Source organism: Triturus cristatus, chromosome 8 (assembly GCF_964204655.1).
Source record: "Triturus cristatus chromosome 8, aTriCri1.1, whole genome shotgun sequence".
NCBI classification, from domain to species: domain Eukaryota; kingdom Metazoa; phylum Chordata; class Amphibia; order Caudata; family Salamandridae; genus Triturus; species Triturus cristatus.
Window position 1 is genome coordinate 935,761,108 of NC_140591.1, and position 25,643 is coordinate 935,786,750.

The following is a 25,643-nucleotide window of genomic DNA, read 5'->3' on the forward strand; positions in this document are numbered from 1 at the left end:
AATACCTGTGGTCTTATGTTTTACACAAGATTAACTGTGCCTGGTTTAGATTCTAGGCATTCAAAACAGTATTCCTTGAGGAATTATTTATATCATAAATTATTATACTATTCAATATAGGTCCACAAATGTGAATCCGAATGATCAATTATTCAAGATATAGACCACAGTCACAGGTGTATTATGGAAAATATATATATTACTTCGCTTCATCAATGTATAGTTTGAACTAAACATGTTATCAGCAATGTTGTATTCAAGCAATATGTTCATTTCGTTAATAACCACACTGGCACTTGCACATAATCCCAACATATATTCTAATTGCTTCAGTCAAGGGATAAGTGGAAGCGCAGTCACTCCTTTTAACACAAATAGTGTTACCATCATTGTTAATCCCAGTTAAATAAACATCGGTGGGATATAATCAACAATTAATGACGTTATAAAGGATGTGGTGTCGACGTTTCAATCTTTGGTTGCCAATTAGGTCTGTGAGACCATCTTCAGGACTCAGTGTTGTTACGAAAATCATTCCTGCGAATACTGACATAAACAAACGAATCAATACAGCCAGTGACATTTAATATCGCCTGCTTACAACAAGACTAACACCAGTGTCAGCACTCCAGTGTCAACCAGTCCAACTCTGGCCAAAATTACAGAGATTACAAAAATAGGCCATGTAAAGCTCTGAAGGAACATGACCACCCAAGAACAAACATCCCAAAAGTGAACAACTTAAGTGCACATAAACTTGCAACTAAAGCAACCTGCTGCCAAACGTGCTCTAAAGAAACATATCTTATCACCCTAAATGCTCAAGTGCATATAACCATAATAACCTGTAATTGGAACATACCTTGCTAGTTAGACAACAATTTCAAATACCCAACTAACGTCTGAGTTTTGCTGTGAAAAATGAAATCCAAATAACAGCTTACTACTACAGTCTTACTCAATCAAAAAAGAATAAAAGAAAATGGAAGGCACAAGCACGAATACATCATCTTACCCAATGGCGACTGAATTTAGATTGTCTTTTATAAAATAGTAACAGCACAAAAACCATTAATCCTCAACTAATGTGGGTCATAATGCACACAAAGTCAGCAAGTCATAATGAATCAACAAGTGTAATTACTCCCATTGCACAAGGATGGGCCGACTATAATTTCTGATCCAGTCGGAAGGGGTAGTTAATGCACGCCGACTCGGGAGTCTAGGTCGTTTTGTAGACGTAGTAACACGCCACAGCTTAATGTAAGCTTCTGTGCTGAATACACGAAGCCTAGGTCACGTGGGAAGACAAGTTCACCACGGCAGCCATCTTGGAGTAACTTTTCAAGATTATGATATATCGTCATAGCCAATATAAATCAGGCTATCAATCTCATTAAATCAGTATCCGATAGATCGAAAAAGCAGCGGTCATGCCAAAAAATAACCAATTATGCAGTACCACATCTTATTTCTATATGCAGTATGATTTCAACCACGCTCATACCACCAGTGGCGATATACAGATCTAGTAAGTCACATTATGACAGAGCATCCATCCGTCCTACTAGAAATATTCAAAAGAAGACGGCAGGCCGTAATAAATATACAAGGCTACTATTTCTGATAGTAACATATAAGATGCAACTAAAAGTTCAAAGTTCAAAATTTCTTTATTTCGGCCGTTCTGGCCATAAATGTTCATTAAAAATAAAACCATTCTATTCACTGAGGCATATGTACGCCCCAATCCGGACGCACAGCCATATGCATGACAAAAAGGCCCAAGTTGTTCCATTTCATCTAGAGATTTATTCACGTTTATCACTTGTTATACATTTCACTCATGTTCCTTAGTCACATGTAAGCCGCTTATGAATACATCATTTCCTTTAACTGCTGTAGGTATGCACATAGCTTATTCCTAAAGCGTGGAATGTAACATAAGTATTCCTCCAAAGATAATCTGTATCACCCAATGCATTTCGAGCCCCTCGGCTCTTCGTCAGGGGTAAATCTACAAATTTAAAACATGTGTGTTAGACTGTAATTTCACAGATATTTACCAGTTTAACTGTGTTCTAAAAAACAAATGCAATTAATATATCCAAGCAGCTTCCCCTCTTCCCGCCTTCAACGTTTAGCCCACTGAATTCAAATGACACTAAATGAATGCTGAGTCCGATATGTCCCAATTTCCTCATTCCTATAAATTTAGAGTAACACGACTTAAACACACACATTTTCTGTTCCCCAGAATGTGAATAACCTCTTCTAAACTCAAACATAACCCCGTACCTTAAAGGAGGCATTTCGCGCTTCTTCTTGTCAGAAACCATTCGTGTTCCTAACGGTCTCATTCTATTTTAAGCACCTGAGTGATCGTCCCACCCCTTCGTGTGCTCACAATTACTTCACTTTAATACATCAAACTACAGGTACCATAGTGCCTTGCAAAAGATCGATCTAATGCGAGTGTTCCCCCATCTGCAACTCCAACTACGAGTATTCACATTCACCTAAATCGTAACCACTATCTCAGACATTTAAATGATTAAACACAGAATTCCCCGCCCACCATTAGCTGTCATATTAAACATTGTTAGCACAGTGTATTAATTGATCTTTCATAAGGATCGCTGTCTTTGCTGCTGCTGTATATGATACATTCCCTCACGACGTCAAGTTAACAAAATGTCCAACCAATGATGGTCTTATTATTTTATGTTTTAAAACTGTAGTTGAGTCCTCCGCCTTAACTAAAAGTGATAATACCATTACTGAGAAGAGGCGGCCATCTTCTCATAAATAGTATTACTAGGCTGTAAGAGCTGATTGAACTGCTCATTACGAGATCAGTATATATCCAGGACTTGTAAATAATCAACAACGTCTATAATACTACTATATTAGGAGATCTTCCAACTTACTACTATCAAATTAAATAGACAGCTATATTATACCATAGCTTGTATGGGATTCAACCAACCTGTCCCCGTAGAGTCAGTCAGTAACTTAAAGAAACAAATTGTTTCTCCAAATGCATGTAAATATTACAAAGATAGAATAAGAGCAGGATCACGTATGAACTACATTTACACAAAAATAGATCAATATACCAGACCATCCATAAATAACATTAAAATGTGGCCAATGTCTGCCATTCCACGAACTAGATGAGTACTTTTTCGACAGTTTTAGCTAGCCAAATCCACCTGTTCTCTCGCATTGTAAGCAGGCAATCTATATCATGTTTGCATTTTGAACATTTAACCAGTTCAAGCACAAACCATTTCATTTCATGGGGGGCATGCAACATCTTTACATCGTGCTCAACCAAAGGTGCATTGGCCCCTTGGCATCGTATACATGATTTGTGTGGTTTCCTCTATATAATATAAGGAACAAGGACATTCAATACAATAAATCACATTTTTGGAACAACAATTTGAGTGATGTTTCAGTGTCCACATTTTATCATTTAAGGTACACGTTTTAACTACAGAAGTGGTGGCACATGCTGAACAACTGCCACAAGGGTAGTGTCCAGTTACAGATTTTAGGCCCCAGAGGTGTTGTAATGATTTTGGTTCAGGATCATGATCATTATATCCTCTGACAAGATAATCTTTCAGGTTTTTTCCTCTTTCAAATGCAAACAATGGTCTTTCCCACTGCATATCATTAGTTTGTAGTGAGTGCCAATTCTTCAGAATAGTCTTTTTTATACACTTAGATTCAGTTCCAAAGGTCGTTACACAGGTTAGTCTTTCATAGTCAGGTTCTTGATGAACCTTGACTGTTAACAAAGCATCACAGTCATAGTATCAGGCTCTTTTTTTTGGAGTTAAAAGAGATTTATTGAAGCACATATAAACATAGGTGCAGCATTGTATTAACAGTTGTAGAAAAATTGCATAAAATATCAAACAAAGTGTATAAGCAAGGTAGAGTAAAAACTAAAAAAAACTACCATTATCTAAAACTAAAACCAAAGAATGAAAGCAATAATAGCTAGTTATGCACCTTAACAAATAGCATTTTACAATTTGCAGTATGGGAGGAGAGAGAGAGAGAAAGAAGAGGGGAAAGGAGATTAACAAAAAGGGTGGGCAAAATAACTCAACGTCTTAACCAAATATCATATGTAGGAAGATCTAAATACAATTGCTACACAGTTAGTAATACAGAGTAAGAACCAAACATTGACTTATAGGAACCACATAAGAGAAATAAAAAATAATACTCAAGGCGGCTAAAAGACAAAGGTTGTTGCGTAATGCAGAGGAGGATAAATAATTAGTGAGTGGAGACCACAAGGTGACTTTTCGAAGAAGTTGCTGCGATGTGGTGGCAGAAGCTCTATCCAACCTGTGATGATAACAAAGAAGGTTCCACCAAGCAGAAAAAGATACCTTAGTGGCATCCTTCCACTTAGAGGTGATTACCTGAAAGGCAATAGCAATTCACAAATCAACAAACAAGCCCATCCTGTGAGCACCAAACCAATTCACAGAGTTGCTGCCCAAAAAGATGGAGTAGATATCAAAAGGAAAATTGATGCAACGGATGGGGAAAATTGATTTGCAGACCTTGGTCCAAAACGAGGTAATACTGGTGCAAAGAAAAAAGGAGTGTAGGAATGTGCCAGGGGTCTTTTTACCAGACTAGCAGTTCCGGGACAGGTCAGAACTATACTTGGAGAGAGATAATGGAGTTAAGTACAACGTCTGATAAAAATAATAAAGGGCTTGGGTGGTACTGGCAGTGCAAGAGGTGTGACGTATCCGAGCCCAAATGGAATTCCAAGTATGAATAGAAAGGGAACGCTCCAAATCAGATTCCCATACAAGTTCAATTTTACTCTTAGAGCAGTTGGGAGGGGAGAAGTGAAGATATCTGTAAATATGAGAGGCCCGAAAAGAGGAAGAAGTAGATACAGGTTCTAAAAGGGGGACTGATGAGGAGGAAGAGGGTCCTGAAAGGAGGGAAAACTGGTGAGTTAAAAGCAATCGTAAAGGGTTGTACTTGAGAAGAGAAGGGGCAGGCAGGCTAACATTAATTTGAACTTCCTGAGGAGAGAGAAAATACAAACCTTGTATGAAGTGTTTAACCTGAATATTCCTTTTAGCCGCCCAATCTTTCCAAAAAATAGTGCAGTTAGAAAGTTTAATGGATTTATTATGCCAAAGAGGTGAATCTAGGAACATTTGTAGAGGGGTATGAGATTTGCTAATGACCGGATTATAAGTAGAAATAAATTGTGAAATGGTTGGGGAATTAAAGGAACGAGGAGGATGAGAGAAGTTAGCTAACGAGGAAAAAGAAAAAGGATGAATAAGAGATTCCTCTAATCGATATAGGAGTTTCTTCCGAAGTGGACAAGAAAAGTAACGCTTGGCGGATTAAAAAGGAGGAGTGATACTGGCGATCCTTAGGAGCAGACAGGAAAGATAAGGAGATACGCGCTTTCGAATGTTCCAAAGAAATGTACTTAAACAACATCAAGAGTTTTGAAAAATGTTAATGGAAGTTTCAATGGTAACATGGACAGGTAAAAGTTGATCACAGGAAGCATCCATCATTTTGATTGAGTCCAATCTGCCCCACCATGACAGAAATAAGGGGGACCATTTTCCTGCCAGAGTATTTAAAACGCCTTCCAAATTAAGTTGAACTGTTCGCACAATGGAGGAATAATATTTAATTCCCAGGCAAGTAATACTATTGATGGTCCATTTGAAACCAGTTACGTCAAACATGTTTTTTAAACAATATTTGTTTAATAGAAGCACTTCGAATTTGGAAAAGTTTTAACTTATAACCAGACAAACCGGCAAAGGAAGTTAAAAGTTCTGTAAAGGCAGGCAAAGAAGTAATGGGATCGGATATATACAGCAGAATGTCGTCTGCATAAGCAGTAAATTTGATTTCGATTGCCTTGTGTTTAAAACCTCGAAAGGTAGATGAATGGTGCAAAGAGTGGAGAAAAGGTTCACGAGATAGGATGGAGAGGACAGCCCTGCCGGGTACCTCGTTGTAAAGTGAAATAGGAAGATTGAGATCCATTAGCAAAAACTGAAGTAGTTGGGGAAGAATAAACAAATTTATAAGAGACAAGATAGAGGGACCGAAACCATGCCACTTAAGAGCGCGCATCATAAAGAGCCATTGAATGCGGTCAAAGGCTTTCTCCGCATCGAGGGTTATGGCTGCAAAAGGGGAGGAACTCTTAGAAGCAAGATGTATGATGTTAAGAAAAGTTCTGAAATTGCCAGCCAGCGTTATTCCTTTAACAAACCCCGTCTGTTAGGAGCCAATCAATTCCGGAAGTACCTGATTATTACAAGGGCCAAAATCTTAGGTATGTTTTTAAAATCTAAATTGATTAATGAAATAGGGCGATAATTGGCGTATGAAGAGGGATCTTTATCTTTTTTTGGAATTAAACAAATCATGGCTTCAAGGAAGGAGCCACGAGCTTCATTATGAGAGATAAAGTATTGAAAAAAGATAGAAGATATGGCAAAAGAATCTGTGAAAAGCCAGAATAAAATTCGGCGGTGAAGCTGTCCGGACGGGGGGCCTTATTCTTAGGTAGCTTAGCTAGGGCTGACTTAATCTCAGCAAGGGACACATCTTTGTCTAAAATCGAACAATCAGGAAGGGGGGAAGAACCAGGAGGCAGCGGATCAAAAAATGAATCCAGGGCAATATCGGAAGGGGAAGATTCAGGAGTGTATAAGGACATATAAAAATCCGTAAAGCATTTCAATATTTCCTCATCCTTAAAATAATTGACACCAGTATCATCAATAATATTAACTATTCTAGACCGCTGAGATTTGACCTTCAAATAGTTCACCAACAACTTACACACTATATTGCGGCCACTGTAAAATTTGCAATGAATTTTAAGTAAAGTCCCAGATGCTTCCTCAGTGGATTTCTTGTTAAAATTCAATTTTGCTCGGACCAACCTCTCAAGGGTAACCTCGTCGTTAGAAGAAAAATAGGTATGTTCCAATTGTTTGATATAGGAGAGTGTAGAGGCAGATTCCCTAAGAAATTGTTTCTTCTTAACGGCCACATAATCGATGATAAAACCTCTGGCTGTCCCTTTGAAAGCGTCCCAAAAGGTGTGAAAGGATGTATCCGGATTGACATTAAAAAGGAAGAACTCTGACACAAAATCTTTGAAGCGCCCAACGAAAGTAGGATCTTTGAGGAGATCATTATTGAAGCGCCATCTACAAGATTTGGAAGGTAATGAAGGAAGATCTAAATTAATAAAGACAGGAGCGTGGTCAGAAATAAGTATGGATCCAATTTCAGCATGATAAAGATTAGGGAGAAGATGTGGGCTCAGAAAAATATAATCAATTCTAGAAGTAGAATTATGTGTGGAAGAGTAAAAAGTAAATTCCAAACAATCATGGTTATATATCCTCCATGCATCTACCAATCCTCTTGAACCGATTGTGGCAGCAAAAGTTTTTTGCATTTTATTAGTGATGTACCTGGACACAGATTTCCTATCGATGAAAGGGTCCATGACTTGATTGCAATCCCCACCCACAATGAGATTTGAGTAAGCGAGCGAGTGAGTGAAGTGTATGTAACATGGAGTGCCAAAACTGTGAATCAATACCTGTGGGACCATAAATGTTGAGGAGAGAGAGAGAACCATTTATGAGTGTATGGAGAAGAAGCCATCGTCCATCCGTATCCTTTTCTTCTTTTTGTATAGTGAGGGAAAGGGGTTTATGAAATAGTATCATCACTCCATTTTTCCTATCTTTAGCTGGGGAACAATGCACATAACCAACCCATTCTTTTTTAAGAGAGTTAATATCATTGTCATTAAGATGCGTCTCTTGTAACATAGCAATCTAACAACATAATCTAGAAAGATGGGTGAGTACCCTTTGCTTCTTCATGGGGTTATGTAGACCCTTTACATTCCAGTAGACAATGCGTACATTAACCGTCATCACAGGAGACAAAAGGCATTAAACAGCACCATGAGTATTTTAAAAATTAATAAAAGTGAAAAATTCAGCATGCAAAAATTTGAAGTCAACAAATAAGTAACTGTGCAGTTAAGACAAATATGAAAAAAGGATATGAAAAAATAAAGAGTAAATATTACGAAAAGGAAGAGAATAGACAAGAGTGATAGATTGAAGAAGAAAAAAGAGAATAAAAGGAGTCATAGGACAGATAGAAAGAAACAGGGAATGGGAAACAGGAGTAGAGGAGAGAGAGAAAAAAGAAAAGGAGGGGAATGTAAATGATAGACAGAGAAAAGCTGACAGGAAGCCGAGAGACTTCAGCCAAGAAGGAAGGAATACATATCCATACTAAAGAAGATATGGGGAAGCGGGGAGCCGCGAAGGAAAGACAGATGACAGAACCAGCCAAATCAACGAGAAATGACAGGGACAACTAGATAGAGGAGCAGTAAAAGGGGAGCATATTAAGAAGCGGCAGCCAGGGAATACAGATAACATATAAAACCGAAAGTTATAATATTGGAACAGGGAAACATAAGATACAAGGGTACTCAATGAACACTTACCACACAGGAGGAATAGATGTGAACATTAGGAGCGGGATGGGAGGGCAGAAAGGAGGAAACATCAAGGAGGGGTGTCTGTACGGAACAGAGATATCTGTGGAGAAAAACCACAAAGTTAATAAGGAATATCATCCGAAGAATGCAGACAAACACAGCAACCAACAGTTAAACAAACATGTAACAACGAAAGAAGGAAAATATCACCGGAGCCAGTAAACTGGAAGAAATTCAGCCAAGGAAAGTAAAACATAGTGAGGGAAACAGTGTTCAAGTTTTTCCAAAGTCCATTTCTTCTCCTATATGGTGAAAGATAAATTGTCGTAGATCCTCAGGACTATCAAATGAGTAAGTTCTTTCCTTATGAGTGACTTTAAAAAAGCAGGGGTGTACCAAATCATATCTAGCTTCATGGAACGAAGGGCAGGACGAAAAGAAAGGAACGCCTTGCGACGAGCAGCGGTAGCACGAGCCACATCCTGAGAGAAATAAATTCTTTGACCAGACCACAACATCTGTTTTCTTTCTTTTGCAGCCGATAGAACCATTACCAGTTCAGTGTACTCCAAAAAACGAACAATTATCCCTCTCTGGTGATTGACTGACGATGGGGATGGGGAACCTCCGAGCTCAGGACCAATGGGATGAACGCGTTGCAGATTGAGAATGGTGCCTTCCTTGAGACAAACAATTTTAGGAATGTGAATTTTTAGAAAGGCAAGCTTGTCCGACCTCTCCTCTCCCTCAGAAATACCGTAAATTCAAAGGTTATTACACCTATTGCAATTTTCTAAGTCCTCCGTTTGTAATTTGTGAAGCGCTATCTCTTTGCCCATAGCAGCAACCTAAGGAATCTCATCTTGAGTGTCGCTAATCCTTTGTTCCACCTCGGACACCCTCAAGTCTAAATTGGACAACTTTTCTTCAAGCCTCTGAAGAGTAGCGTTGGTGTCCATCACAAATGGTTTTATAAGCTTTATCTCCTCCATGAGGTCGTCCAGTGTTATGGGTAGTGGAGATTTAGTAGGAGAATTAGGCTCTTTCTATTGACGTTTGGAGGCAGCAATAGTAGGTTCCTTACGGAGGGAAGACATATTGGTGCAGGTACTCTTCTGACTGAGGGAGAGAGGAGGATCCATGGACATGAAGGAAAAAGTGCTGATATAACAGAGCCTCAAGAGGCAGGCAGTATATAGGAAAAAAGTATGAAACCTATAAAGCTGCAAAAAAGCCGAAATGAGACAGAAACCTCTTTTATATAACTGCAAATCTAGACTTTGCCGACCGGGTAGCAGTATCTCTAGTAACCAAATTAGAGCATAGAGGATTTAAAATTCAGCAGAGAGGAATAAAAAACGGCTGAATGTGTCAAAGGGACATTAAGGGCTGGCTATTAAGAGAGGTTAGAACCTTTCCAAATGTAGGCAGCGAAGGAATGCTTTTAATTACGTTTGCGTCCCTCTAGAAACAAAATGGCGGGCGCTGCCAGGATTCCTGAGGAGAACGCGACGCGGGGAAAACAGGAACAATAAACAGCTCAAATAATTCTAAAAAGACATCTACCTGTGCCCCCGCACCTCAAATGTATTCAATTCATGAAGCCCGAGTGCAGCAGTTACTGCTCTGGGAAAATAAACGGTCTCAGTCAACTCACTGAGCCTCAGGTTGGCGCAGTTATCTTACGGGGGCTCAAGCCACGCCCCGTACCAGGCTCTTTTTAAGAGCATTTAACAAGACGATGGGGATATCCTCTCATAACCAATTTGGACATGAGGATTTTGGGTTCTATAAAGTAATCATCCCTTTTGGGACAGTTACATTTAATTGGTAAAAACTGGCCAAAAGGAAGAATGATGACTAGTGTACCTCAGAAGTGTATTTCGTGCCGAAGGTTTAGTATCTAGGCTAATCGACAAAATCCCTGAGTCATTCCAAATTTTTAAATCCAAAGATTCTAGACATTAAATTCTAAAATTTGCAGAAGTCCTAGACATCTTGAGTTCCCTGAGTTGTTGTTACCGTTTGAACACAGTCCCCTGTATTCCTATGGTAATACAGAATTCACCATTTCTGTGTCTTAACATTTTATGTTGAATCACAGAACATTGTACATACATTGACCTGTATGCTTGTAATTTGTTTTGTATTAGTAACATTAATTGGCTGTATTTTAAACTAGGATACAATGTATTCTCAATTGTTTGGTTTCTCTTTTGTAGGGCTCTTGATAACCAAGTGTATGTGGCCACTGCCTCGCCAGCAAGAGATGAAAAGGCATCATATGTTGCTTGGGGACACAGTAGTGTTGTGAGTCCTTGGTAAGCATAAACTATTTAGTAGATATTCAACTTCATCAGTGTTGTATTTACTGGCATTGCTTGTATGGCAATGAAGAGTTTTTGTGTTTGTTTATTTGACTAATACTAGCCTTACCTTTTTCATCAACCTACTCTATTTTGTTTGTGCTGGAATAAACCGCCTAATAAACCAAATCAGAAATCTACGTCAAATGTGTAAGTAGGAAAGCCATGAACTCAGTCATAACCCTCTTGTTTAAAAATATACAAATTAAACCTATTTTATTAAGGTGAAGCTGATGCATAATTGGGATGACAAAGTTCAGATAGTATAATAGTTGATTTTTAGTACAGGAATACCCAATAAAACACAGTAAAGTTGTTGCCCAATCTCCAACCATAGTATCCCTATTTCCAACACAGTTTTACTCATGTAAGCTGTCCTAGCATATAATTCAGTTCTGTTGTTTCACAAACACGACATGGAGCCATGTAAGGAATTATATGCATGCACCATTGACGGGAGCTAAAAAATCAGGAACCAGGAAACAATCTAACTCTGGGTGGGGTGTAGGGGGTATCGGAGCTTGAGGCTCCCCCCATGCGTGAGGCAGTGCGGTGAGGACCCACTCTACCTTTTTGGTGGGCGCTGAAGGGGGTTTCTGGTGGGAGGAGGCAGTGGCGTGGCTCGGAAAAGAGTGGGCATGATCTTCCCTGGAGGACTCGTCCTCTGATAACGGGAGCAGGTGACCCTCAACATTTATTCTGAGGCATCTCAAAGTATCAAATCCCATGCCTGTGTGTAGTCTGGGCTGTGCAACCCATTTTGTTCTTTGGTTCCCAGTAGCACTCCCTCACGTGGCCTATTTGGAAGTTCTCTGCTTCACATCTGAAGCGTGGGATCTTTGGGTAATTTCCAATAGAGCGTTTCCTGGCGCTGTGCCAGGACCAGGGATAGGTTCGCAAATCTTGAGGAGATCCTATTAGTTTTAGACTTGGGAAAGAAGCCCAGTAGACAGACCATCGGGGATAATGCTATACCACTTCCTGTAGCAATATTGATATACTGGATCAGTGTTTCCAAGTAGTGCGTCAGGGTGGCGCAGGCCCAAACCATACAATAGAAATCCACTTCAATCTCTGAACATCTGGGGCAGGTTGCTGTGGGGTTCTTACGTTACCGCGTTCGGGTTCTTTGCACGGAACCTGGAATGAAGGTTCCGTGCAGGGAATGTGGAGCGGTCAGGGTTGGCAGTTGCTGCCGGGGAATCCGAGTGTCTGGACTGCAATAAAGAAGCTCTCCTTCGCTTACCTTCACCGTCCTCATCGTCTTGTTTTCATTGGCGACGGGCTGGTCCAGCTCTCTGTTCCCCTTCATCAGTCCGGCGATGTGGTTTTCCTGCCTGCACTCCTGCGTGACGACGAATCGTTGAAGTTGAGTCTGGCCAAGCTTGCGGGATCGCCGGACTTGGAATCCCTGCTACTCTTCTTCAATCTCATCTTCGCCGTGACATACCCCTGAGGTCATGAGATTAATACGTTTCCGGTTAAGTACACCCTATGAAGAAAGTATACCTGTATCAGACAAAACTGGGAATTGCGTGACATGCAGGGGTGTACTTAAAAATGTGCTGCCAGGGGAGGTCGTGGCTTGGCCGGCAGAGCCCACTCAGAGTGAGGCCAATTTGCAGCCGGCCAAGCTCAAAATCATACACAATTCTGCAGGCATTTCACTAATCGCCGTCCTGAACTCGCATCGTCACCACTCACCTGCTCAGGTGGCGTGTTTTGAGACCTTTCTTGCCTCCCTGGGCCGCTGTTGGACCAGCACCCGGGCCTGGGCTCTGTGGCGCGCGCAGACTTCTTGGCCCTCCCGAAGCCACCTGCAGGACCCTGACCAGGACCGGAACTCTGTCCGAAGCAGCACCTCCACCCTGCGGACGCCCTCACTGTGGTGGTCCCGCGGTACTCCCCTGAAGTCAGCTTGGCGCTGCTGCCCCACTTGCTGCCTCTCGCCTCGGCCCCTGCTGGCCCACGTAGACGCTGGGGTCTGCTGCCTTGCCCCGCGCAGATCGGCGAATACTCCCAGCGGCATCTGACCGAGACGCGGCCTCCTGCACTACATCGGTTGGGCCCTGTTGAGGACTTGTAGCACACTTCTGGACTCCGCACTGGTGATACTCCCCACCTCACCTTCAGCCTAAAGGTCTGCCTGACCTAGCCACCTCTCCCCCTGTTGGCCCAGCTGCCCGTTTTGTGCTACTCACCTCCACTGTGCTGTGGACCACTGGCATAACCAGGCAAAACCTGGGTCGCACCCACATTTGATCTGGCGCTGGATTCCTTTGCTGTACCTGCTGCCTGGGGTTAATTGTAGCGACCAGCCCAACCTGCCCATTCCTGAGCCCGACACAGCTGCTCCGCCCTCATTTTGGCTGGTCGGTCACCTGACTGCAGCGGCCACCTGGTACCGGATCATCAGCCCATCGGACCCCTCCATCCTCCACGAGTGGCCCATCTGAGTGCTGAGTGGCCCATCTGAGTGCTGAGCCCCCGCCGGCGGGCTGCGTTTTGAGCACCCTGGTCTGCTCCCTCTCCTTGCGGCCTCCTCTCCTGCCATTAGGCTGCTCCGACTCCCTACGTCGACCAGTCATGGGCAGAACTGACCCCAAGCAACCGAAGATTGCCTTCGACCAGCGCCGCTAGACACGCCAGGAGGGTGCCGGTGCGGACGGAGGTGACCCCCTGGCTACTACCGCAATGGCGCAATCCCGCAAGGATGATCTAAAGACCATCATGCTGGAGGTTAAATCTACGGTCACCACCATATTGACGCAGCTGTAACAACTGTCAGCCCGCCTGGACTCGGTGAAGGCCCGGGTTGACTCCCACGATGCTCGTCTCCTTCATGTTGAGACCATGGTGTCTGACGCAGAGGATGCCGCTACCCAGGTCCATCAGAAACTGTTACAGATGGACAAGTTACTAGCTATTTTTCGCGACAAGAACGAGGATTTGGATGCGGGCTCACGTCGAAGTAACCTTCGCATCACCCAAGTCCACCAACATGGAGGACTATGTGGAACAGCTGGCTCGGGAGCTCTTCGGTGATGTCCTCTCACCGGTTTTCATCGTTGAGCACGCCCATCGTTCCCTTAGCCCCCGCCCGGGCCCTGGCTTGCCGGCACGTCCCATCATTGACAAAATATTGAACTTCAGGGACCGCGATGCCATTCTCCGGGCAGCCAGGGAAAAAGGGGAAATCCGCCACCAGGGTAACAACCTCTCATTTTACCCGGACTACACCATCACAGTTCAGGCAGCTCGCGGTGAGTTCCTACCGGCCAAACGGATCCTACAGAAACATGACATCCCCTACTCGCTAGCATACCCGGCCAAACTGCGCGTCAAACAGGGCACAAAGACTCTCACCTTCCCGGATCCTAGAGAGGCACTGGCGTTTGCAAAAAAACTCGACAAATCTCACCGCTCCTCACCTGCAAATTCCCAGGCTGCTGCTGCTGTAAATCTCAGTGACAATGACTGACTTATTCTTAGTCCTTTGCTGTTGTATCCATAGGTTTGCTTGTTCTCCTGGTCTGTAATATTGATGTAGACCTCTGGTTCCTGCGGCCCTCCGAGGCACCTCTATTAGTCTGTTTATCCTCGATGTGTAGTTCTGTTGCTCTTTAAAGGCCATCCCTATGTCTGCATACTCTTGCGGCTTGGCCACCCTGTCACCCTGGCAGGGGTGTATGCCGGGCTCCGCCATGCCCCCACGGGATAATTCCCATCATGGTCACGGATTCTCCCTCTCCAAGGTGTGGGACCCTGGGGTGGGTTTGGGTGGTACCTCAGCCTGATTGGTGGGTTGGTGTGGGTGCGGGGTTGGGGGTGTTCCTGGGTTTTTTTGGGCGGGCTCCAGGGAATGGGTTCTTGGGGTTTGGGGTTCATGGCTTCTTCATGAAGCCTTGTTGTTTGTCTTTGCACAGTCAATTGCCTATGACCTGTCCTTAACCAGGTTTCTACTTCGTGTTAAGCATCTTCCGGCCAAGGGGCCAGTACTGTTTGTATTATTGGTTCATTTCAGAGATTGCAAGATATATATGTTGATATTATGTCGCAATGTTCCCTTGATTATTGTAATGCTCCTCTCACACACATCTCATCACATTGCTCACCGTCCATCCATGCAGCTTCTGCTCACCATACCACTATTCCCGGACGTTCCTCCCTTGCTTACTGCACCATGACTGACACTATACTTTGGACTTGGAATGTCCGCGGGCTGAATGACTACCGTAAGGCACGCTTGGTACATGCTCATCTCACTCGACGCAAGGTGGACATACGCTTTCTACAAGAGACCCATCTTATGCAGCCCACTGCTACCAGACTCCTCTCCCGACATTGGGGCGAAATTCACTCCCCCCTTCTATTCCAATTCCCGGGGAGTGTCCATACTGCTACGCAGAGGGCTCCTATGGCAGACTTCCCAGGTAAATACTAAGGAGAGAGACACAATGCCGGTCAATATGGTATATATTAGGGCCTGAAAAGTAGGTCCCTGATAACATACAAAACTAAACAGGAAAAGAATAGACAGATTTGAATAACAAAAAGGCACTAAACAAGAATAGTGGATAAAAATATATCTCTCATATTTATTTATTTTTTGATTAAGTAATTATTTTCAATTTTTACACAGAACAATAAAGATAATACATACATAAATATGACACAAATAATCAAAAACAAGCCTACAAACATATGTATGAATATATATAGATCAGGAACCTGGTTCAGTACCCCACACAAGGATCTGATTCATGCACACATTCATTCATTCCAGACAACATTCAATACAAACAATTCAAATAAAAAATGGGACACACTATCCGTTGGTGCTCAGATGGATGTTATAACTAGTGTATCATCCAAGGCAACGCGCGTTTCGGTATAGGACCCATACCGAAACGCGCGTTGGCGCTTGAATTGTCGACCGCTCTTTCTCTTGAGTATCTCCTTGATTGCCTTGGATGATACACTAGTTATAACATCCATCTGAGCCCTGTTTAGTTTTGTATGTTATCAGGGACCTACTTTTCAGGCCCTAATATATACCATATTGACCGGCATTGTGTCTCTCTCCTTAGTATTTGTCATTTACCCCGCTTAGACCGTTTCCTCATCAGTCTTTAGGGGTCCCCCTCTCTTAATTAGACTTCCTAGGTAATCATCGACCCTGACGGGCGTTTTGTAATACTTTGCGGCGCCTTGCGGGCCCAGCCCCTGATACTCGGTGCAATATATGGTCCCAACTGCGACGACCCAGACTTCTTTGCTCACGTATGGCACCGCGAATCATCTCTTGGCCCTGCTATTCTTCTTTGGGGGGGGCGATTTTAATGTGACCCTGTCCGCCGCCCTGGACCGGTCCAGTTCCCATCTCTCTCACCCACGCGCGGCCTCACTTCTTAACTCCATCCTCCTGGACAACTCACTATCTGATGCATGGCGTCATTCTCACCCTGCGGCACGCGAGGGCACGTGTCATGGGCTCTCGGGGCTGTTGGTCCCGGCTGGACCTATGGATCACCTCCCCTGACGCACTGGTCTGGATAACCTCAATAGACCATATGGTACGCACTCTTTCCGATCACGCTCCCATACGTTTATCGCTCCGTTTCCTCCACTCTCCCTGCCGTGCTTTCGCATGGCGGCTCCCTTCAAACGCTCTTCGCGACTCAGTATTCTGTCATGAGATACAGACCGCAATTGTGAATTACTTTGAGCTCAACGAGGGGTCGGTGGACTCCCCGTCCACGCTCTGGGAAGGCTTTAAGGCAGTCATCTGCGGGGAATGCATTTCCAAGCAATCTGGCGTCTTGCGCTCCATCCGTGGTACTCTGGACAAGATTGAAAGGGCGATCAAATTGTTGGATGCCTCTCATGCCCAACGCCCACGCACTGACACACTTGTCCAGATATGTGAGAAGCTTACTGAATTTTCCGACGAGGCAAATAGGGAACTGGCTTTTCTCGGATGAGAGGCGAGGGCGCGTCGATTCGGTGAGGGCGACCGCCCCGGTAAGGCTTTGGCTAATCTCCTTAGTCGACCTCGCGCGGCATCGTATATCACCGCCCTGCAAGATGGTGGGCCTTCCCGCACCACCTCCCCAGATGACATCAAAGCGTACTTCGCCGAATTCTACAGTCAACTCTATACAGCCGGTTCGGTCCCGCCCCGCGATGTACTCGACCAATACTTTGACACTCTTGAACTTCTCTGGCTCGGAAATGCGCATCGGGAATACTTGGACAAGCCCTTCTCTAAGGAGGAGATTTCAGCTACCGTAAACAGTATGCCAGGTGACAAAGTCCCTGGCTCCTACAGCCTACCGGCGTCCTTTTACAAGGCATTTGCTCCCTTACTGATCCCGCATTTTGCTGCTCTGTATAATGAATACTTTGAATCGGGTCAATTCCTCCATCGCTGCGCGAGGCACTTTTAACATTACTTCTCAAGCTGGACAAGCCCCCTGAGCTAAGGGATTCATATCGCCCTCTTTCCCTTATCAACACGGACAATAAAATCTTTGCCAAGTTGCTCGCCTCCCGCTTACTCCCTCTCATGCCACTCATTACCCGCCCAGACCAATCCAGTTTCATTCCCGGCTGCGCCACCTCTCATAACCTTTCGACGATCTTCTCCATCCTGCATCAGATCAGTCCGTCACTTCTGGCAGTGGCTGCTCTACTGGATGCTACCAAGGCTTTCGATACCCTGGAATGGCCTTTCCTTTTCTACCTTCTCCCTCGTTTGGGTTTCAGTCAGGTCTTCATCCGCAAAGTGTTACTTTTGTACACTCTCCCCACTGCTCGCCTCCGTATCAACGGCCAGATCTCCGAGCCCATTCCTGTCGGGCGTGGCACCCGGCAGGGTTGCCCACTCTCCCCCATGCTCTTTGCTGTCGCTATGGAGCCCCTTGCGGCTCGCCTCCGGCAGCATCATACTCAGAGAGGCATTGGCTTTGCGGCGCAGGCTTTACTAGTCTCCATGTGTGCGGATGATATCACCCTTTATGTTCGTCACCCTCAGGAGAACCTCAGTCCTCTTGTCCGGGAGGTGATACGCTTTGGTGGCTATACCGGTATCCAGGTTAACTGGAACAAATACGTATTATTCCCTCTCACGGATGCCACGACCCCCTTCGATTCTGACTACCCTTTCGTGTGGGCCTCGGAGCTAACTAGTTATCTGGGCGTTTGGTTGAGCAGGGACGTGGATGAACTCTGGAGGGCCAACTACGGCCGTGCTGTTGATTGGTTTGAGTCCAAGATCCCTCTTTAGAACCGACTGCCGCTCTCCCTGGCCGGGCGCATAGCGATCGCAAAGATGGTGGTACTCCTAAAATTCTTATACCTTTTTGTCAACATCCCCATTCCTCTCACTGCTCATTTCTTTCGTAAGGTCCGCTCACTGCTCATCACCTTGGTTTGGGCGGGACGACAACCCAGGATTGCATATAATACTCTGACCCTTCCGATGTCGCGTGGCGGGCTGGGAGCCCCAGATTTTAAGCTCTATGTCTTCAGCGCTCAGGCCAGTTTTCTTCATTTCTGGCTCCACCCCACTCCATTGCAACCTCATGTGGCGGTAGAGGCTGACCTTGCTAACCCGTGGCCGCTTACAACTGCACTCTTCGCTCCGGCGAAGCTTCTGCGCACTGAGATCGATATGGTCGAGACCTTGCGCTGGGCCTGGGATGGCATTCGTAAGAGCTCCGGCTCGGATTTGCTTTCAGCTAACACTATGCCCATCGCCCATCACCCCGCTTTCCCCCCACTCCAGTCGGGGATGGCTAAACACGTTGCTCCCCTCCGCCTCGCCACACTCTTGGATCTGTACCCTGGGGAGACTTTTTTCTCGCTTGCCCCCGACGCTGGCCTCATGGACACTTTGTTATTCAGCTCCGGGCGACCTGCAGAAAGCTTCACCCTACTTTTTCCCAACCTCCCCCATCGTTGGGCTCTCTTGATATGCTTTACGCCTCTTCATCTCCAAAGAAATTGGTCACTAAGATCTATGCTTATACACTAGCGGCTTCCTCCATTTCCACCAATCGGGCGCGCGCTGCATGGGGCGAGATCCTGGGAATTGAGATTTCTCAAGCGGACTGGCTGTACTGTTGCACTCAGATTAAACGCCTCTCCCCCAACTATCGCTTGCGTCTGATACACTTCAAATATTTACACAGACTATATTGCACTCCCGCCCAAGTCCATAGATTAGGCCTTGTGGCCAGTGATAGATGCCTGCGCTGCTCCGCGCCCGTGGCCGATTTTGCTCATCTCGCCTGGTTATGCCCCCGAGTTTCGGCATATTGGCGGGAGGTCTGTGCAATTATCTCCGAAATCACCTCTTCACCACTCCAACCTGACCCTGTGATCTGCCTCTTGGGCTTCGTTAAATTTTGTCTGGATGCCTCCCGTCGTCTGACTGCCATGCTGTTGGTTCTGGCGAGGCGCAGGGTCTCCATGTGTTGGGGCCGCAGGCCCGTGCCCAAGGTGCTTCTCTGGCTTGAAGACGCATTGCACTGCCAAACCCTCCTGTCTGAGTTCTGGGATCTCCTGCCAGCCAAATCCCATCTACTGGGCATATGGGGCCCACTCATAGGTAGTCTGCGATGGGCCGCTCGCCATCAGGTTTCTTCCTCATCCTCTCCTGTCCCCCCCACTGGATCCGCAGTGAGGCAGCTCTAGATTCCTCATCTTAGAGCATTTTGGACCCGTAGGAGGCCGGGTGTCCCATTTTCTACAAAATTGGAAATCTGTTACATCAGATCTTTGGGTTTTAAATCTTGTCGAAAATGGGTGCGCTCTTCCTTTTCAGGAGTTTCCCCCTCCTTACCCTCCTCGCCAGGTCTGGTGTTCGGAGGAACATCTGTTGCTTCTGCAGCAAGAGGTCCTGCCTTTGTTACAGAAAGGTGCGATAGAGTTGGTTCTGGAGCTGGAAAGGGGTCTTGGATGCTACTCCCAGTATTTTCTGATCTCCAAAAAGGACGGGCGGTTGAGGCTGATCCTGGACATCAGGATCTTGAATCTTTTCCTCAAACAGGGTAAGTTCAAGATGTTGACCCTATCTCAGGTTCTTCTGGCGCTGCAGCAGCAAGGCTGGATGGTGTTGATCGAAGTTTCTCAGTTTTAGGGTAGGGTCCAAACACTACCAGTTTGCGGTCCTCCCGTTCGGCCTTACAATGCGCACCTCGAGTCTTCACAAAGGTGGTAGCAGCTCATCTCAGAAGGTCAGGGATTCTTGTATTCACCTATCCGGATGACTGGCTGCTCAAAGCAAAATCGTCAGCGATGGTTCTTCATCATCTGCAGATAGCAGCTCAGCTGTTGTTCGACTTGGGTTTTTTGATAAATGTACCCAAATCTCACCTTGCTGCCCTCTCAACGCAACCTGTTCATAGGGGCAGTACTGAATACTACTGTGAGTCGTGCTTTCCTGCGTCCTCAGAGAATTTTAGCTATCCAGAATATGATCCCAATGTTTCAAGATGGAGCGGCTGTTCCAGTCCTGAAAGTCTTACGCCTGCTTGGTCTGTTCGCTTCCTGCATTCTGTTGGTCAGCCATGCACGCTGGCACATGAGGGCACTCCAGTGGTGCCTCCGCAGGCAGTGATTTCCACACAACGGATATCTCGGGGAGATGGTCAGAATCTCCAGACACTGCAGCTGATCTGTTATGGTGGAGTGTATCATGCAACCTGTCTCAAGGGAAGTCCTCTCAACCTCCTTCTCCAGTGGCCAAAGCGATTACAGATGCCTCCACTCTTGGCTGGGGTGCTCATCTGGGGGATCTGGAGATCAAGGGTCTTTGTCCCTCGAGGAGAGATTGTTTCCCATCAATCTTCTGGAATTGCGGGCGATACGTTTAGCTCTCAAGGCCTTTCTTCCCACCCTTTGCGGTCAGTCGATTCTGGTCCTCACGGACAACACTACCGCGATGTGGTACATAAACAAACAGGGAGGAGTAGGGTTGTATTGTCTCTGCAGAGAGGCTCTGCGACTCTGGTCCTGGGCTCAGGACCATCAGATTTGTGTGGTTGCAAATCATCTGGCTGGAGTGTTGAATGTGCGTGCCGACAGTCTCAGTCGACAATTCTCGGCAAATCAGGAGTGGTGGCTTCATCCGGAGGTGATCCATCACATCTTCAGGATGTGGGGGTCTCCTTGGTTGGACTGGTTTTCCACTTGTGAGAACACACACTTCCCTTCGTTCTGCAGTCCTCAGTATCTGATGCGGGGATCGTTTAGGGGACGTGTTTCAGTTGGATTGGGGCTTGCAATTCCTCTGCGCGTTTCTTTCCTTCCATAACCCTGATTCCTTGAGTTCTGAGGAAGATTTGTGAAGACTGGGCTCAAGTCATATTGATCTCGCTGGAATTAGCCAAGAAGAGTGGTACACAGACCTCCTTCCCCTCTCATTGCACCCTCCTCTACATCACCCTCTCAGGGCAGACCTCCTCTCACAGTTGCAGGGTCAGGCTCTACACCCCCACCTCCAGAGCTTGCGTCTTCATGCCTGGAGATTGAATGGGGCAACCTGAGTTCTTTCTCTCTCTCACCAGATCTGGTGGATGTGATGTTTTTTAGCTGTGGTGATAGTCTGCTGCCAAATGACTGAAGCAATACTCCGTAAGGGCTTGAATTATCTTTATTTCTTATCGGAGGGAGAGCGCGGGGCCACTTTCGCACGTAGAGCCCTCGTATGCAATGCCGCCGCCGCTACCGTCATGCCTCTCGTGGTCACGTGGTGTATATAAACTAGACCGCAACACCACATATCTTCCCATTTTAACAATACCATAAAAGAACATAAACTGTTGATATTCACACTGATGACCTAGTAGGTCCCAAGGCTAAGGCGCCCGAAAAAACATAACATGTTACATTCCTCTATATTTGGGGAACAAGGGGAAAGGAGGGGGGGAAGGGGACAGGAGGTTGTGGGAACATTGCACATTGTACAAGAGATTACATATCAAAGTCTCTGTATCTTTTGGGTAACACTGCCTGTGTGGGTGCGTGTAATGGGTACCTGTGTTGCCTGTGTCTCCCTTGTGCGTGCTCTGGTTTCCCCAGTACTCTCCTGCTGGTCTCTATTGAATGCTATGGGAGTACGCTGCGTGGTGTCTGATTCGCGGAAGTTATGGCACTCTTGGGGCATATGGTGTTGTGTGGCCTCTGAATTACTCTGTTCTTGTGTGGTGCCACTGGCACCTTCGGTGTCCCTTATTGTGCCGTTTCTCTGTGTGTTTATCACTAGTCCGTCTTCCTCATTATCCAGCTCCCAACCTGTATGTCCAGTGCTTGTAGCTGGGTCCTCCTTGTTCCATCCAATCACTTTATTGCATTTGGCCATTCTACTGTATGACCATATTTTGCTGTCATTTAACAGGGCAGAGTGTGCGTAGGTTTCTCGCACTTGCAAGGGCTTGCTGAACTTGCTGTCTCCCTTCCTGCGTTGTTGGCCCAGCTTCACTCTGACCCATTTCCCCTTTATAACTGAAACTTGGCTTACTCATGACACAGTGGCAGAACCAGGCCTTGCACTCCCCACGGGGTTCAGCATTCGGTCTCTTAATAGAGGGACCAGAGGCGGGGGATTAGCTGTTATTTTTAAATCTCACCTCCAGTGCACTTTTGTTAAGGAAGACGTAGTAGGATGAGAATGCGCCCGTTTTGTCATCTCCTTTAGCGCACACTCCTCTTTTTCTGGCTTATTAGTTTACCGCCCCCGGACCCATCTCAGAATTTAAAACAGCCATTATCGAGGCTGTGCACTCCCTTGCACTGTGAGCCGGGAATTTCAGCCTCATTGGCGATGTAAACATTCACTTTGATCGTCCTTCTGATTCGGAAACCGGCAGCTTGCTTGCGGATTTTGCGGCTTGTCAATTAAGACAGCTGGTAGTGGGAGCCACCCATACTGCTGGGCATTTACTCGACCCAGTTTTTTCTAACATTCCCTTTCTCACTGTCAAGACCCCTAGCGCAGTGTCCTGGTCTGATCACCACCTTATTTCCATCACCTTCCCCTCTTCTGAGGGAGTGACCAGAGCTGACCGTAGGGCTACCTTTAGACGCTGCTGGCATAAACTCAAGTTGGAGGACCTTTTGGCCTCTTTGGCTTCTTGCCCTCCTACTCTTGACATTAACCCAGCTCAAGCGTATAAAGTAATCTGTGAGTGGATACTTCAGGGATTGGACACTCTTATTCTGACCAAATGGTCTAAAGGCCGTTGTTCTAGCTCCAATCCATGGTACAACGATTCTTTAGCTGCTCTGCATGCTACTTGTAAACAGCTTGAACGGGTTTGGAGAAAGGAATATGACCTTATAGATAAAAAGCGGTATCAGGATGCAATTAAAAGCTACCATAAAGCTATACACTTGGCTCAAGCAGCCAACCTCGCTAACGAGATTAAATTAAGCAAAAACCCTATGAAAAGTATTTTTAATATACTTAATGATTTTAAAAGGGGGAAGGATCCCCTTACCTCGACGATTACGTCTGGACAGCAATGTGACGATCTGGCCACCTTTTTTGTCCAGAAGGTAGAAGCTATATATGAATCCTTCCCTATTTTTACCACGGACCGGACGATTCCTTTAGCTATGAAGCCTACCGCCACTTTGGCAGTAATACCTTCCATCTCCCAGGACGAGTTTCTCACATTGAGCGCGAAGGTTAAATCGGGTTCCCCTCAGGACCCTATGAGGCCGGCCCAGTTTAGAGGCTGTCTACCCATACTTCTTACTCCCTTACGGCAGACGATTAATTCCTCTTTCAGCATGGCAGTGGTCCCTTTGGCATGGAAACAGGCAAGGGTGCTCCCCCTTCTGAAAAAACCTTCACTGGACCCCACCAAGCCAGAGAGTTTTCGTCCTATCTCTCTTCTGCCTTGGGTGGAAAAATCGCAGAGGCCCACGCCAATAGAGTCCTTTCGGACTTTCTGAATAACAACAAAACTCTAGACCACTCCCAGAATGGTTACCGCCCCGGTGATAGTACCGAGACAGCGCTTTTAGCTGTGAGTGAACATCTAATGACCATTTTGGATGAGGGTCAAACGGCGGCGCTGATACTGCTTGATTTGAGCGCCGCGTTTGACACCGTCCCCTCCTGTGCCGCTTAGAGGAAGCAGGGGTAGTCGACCTAGCACTGGAATGGTTTCGGTCCTTTTTGTCCGATAGATCCTTTCAGGTCTCGGCCTCTCCCTTCCTCTCTTGCACCCACTCCTTCAAGCAGGAGGTCCCCCAGGGCTCGGCGTTATGCCCGGTTTTATTTAATCTCAATGTCCAACCCCTGGCACAAGTCGCGCGGGACTATGGTTTCACCATGGTCTCCTATGCTGATGACACCCAGCTGGTGGTGGCCCTTTCTGATGACAAGTCTCGGGATGCCATTCAGTTCCGGAATGGTTTAGAGGCAGTCGCTTGCTGGATGACTGCAAACTGCCTTCAGCTTAACGCTAACAAAACTGAAGTGTTGTTGGTGGGAAAGGACATGGGGCTTTGGAATACGCAGTGGTGGCCAGTATCCTTGGGTTGTGCCCCTACCCCTAAGGTGGTATTGAAGAATCTAGGGATCTGGCTTGACTCCACTCTTGGATTCCAAGACCATACTATAAAGATTGCTGGCACTTGCTTTGGACTCCTACGGGGCCTGAGGCATATATTAGGGATTTTTGATCCAGCCACACGTCAGCTGATAGTCCAGGCGACTATCTTGTCGAGACTTGACTATGCCTACTCCTTATTGTTGGGTGCCAATAAGGCGGAAGTCAACCGCCTTCAACGAGTTCAGAACGCAGCCGCCCAAGTTCTGCTCAAACTCCCCAGAACAAGTTCTGCGTCGGGCGCTCTACGTCGCCTTCATTGGCTTCCAATCTCCAAAAGGATCGAATTTAAGACCCTTTGTCTAGCTTTCAAAATTTTAAAACTTTCCACCCCTGAGATCTTATCCAATTTGCTGGTCCCTTATGTTCCCACCCGCCAGTTACGCACTACTGGGCAAATTCTGGCCACTGTTCCTCGAGTGAAACGCACTAGGGCGGGGGGCAGGTCCTTCCGCTATCTGGCCGCGAAGCTATGGAACTCCCTCCCTGTGCAGATTTGTCATTTAGACTGCCTGTCATCCTTCCGCAAAAATCATTAAAACTCACTTGTTTCCTACAGTCTAGCTTTGGCTCTCTTTGGACACTGCTTTCCGCGCCGGGACGCCCCTTCACTGGGGCAGCTGCGCGCTATACAAGAGGTTATATATTTACCATTGAGACCTCTCTCACACTGTGCTTCTTCTTGTAGTTGTCCGTGCACATTTTCTGGGCCTTCTCCAAGTTGTTCCTGACCACTGCTGCGGACCATTTACTCCGCAACGTAAGGTCCATTCACACAGTGTTATCTCTTGTGAACAGGTCCCGGCCACGTAGAATCTTAACCGGACTGTAGCCCGTCAGGGTGGGTGTGATGCGTTATGCCCAAACGGTATGCCTGATTTCTGTTTCCCAGTTTTTTTCCACGCTGATGGCTGCTTGAATGGCCCCCATGATCACACGGTTAAACCTTTCCGCTAAGCCGTTACCAGCAGGGTGGTACACCGGGGTGTGTTTGGTCGTGATGCCGTTTCTTTTTGTGAAAGCATTCCACTTCTCTGACGTGAATTGGGGACCGTTGTCGCATGTTATGGTTTT

General features: G+C 45.9%; 1 protein-coding gene across 4 annotated transcripts in view; it reads left to right on the forward strand.

The window, feature by feature from the left end:
* The window catches only part of NIT2 (nitrilase family member 2), a 409,012-nt gene that overhangs the window by 276,069 nt on the left and 107,300 nt on the right, over nucleotides 1-25,643 (forward strand). For all 4 annotated transcript variants that reach the window (XM_085622466.1, XM_085622465.1, XM_085622464.1 and 1 more), the window contains one exon: nucleotides 10,798-10,896. In XM_085622466.1, coding sequence (XP_085478592.1) covers nucleotides 10,798-10,896 — 99 coding nt within the window. The remainder of the gene's footprint in view (nucleotides 1-10,797; nucleotides 10,897-25,643) is intronic.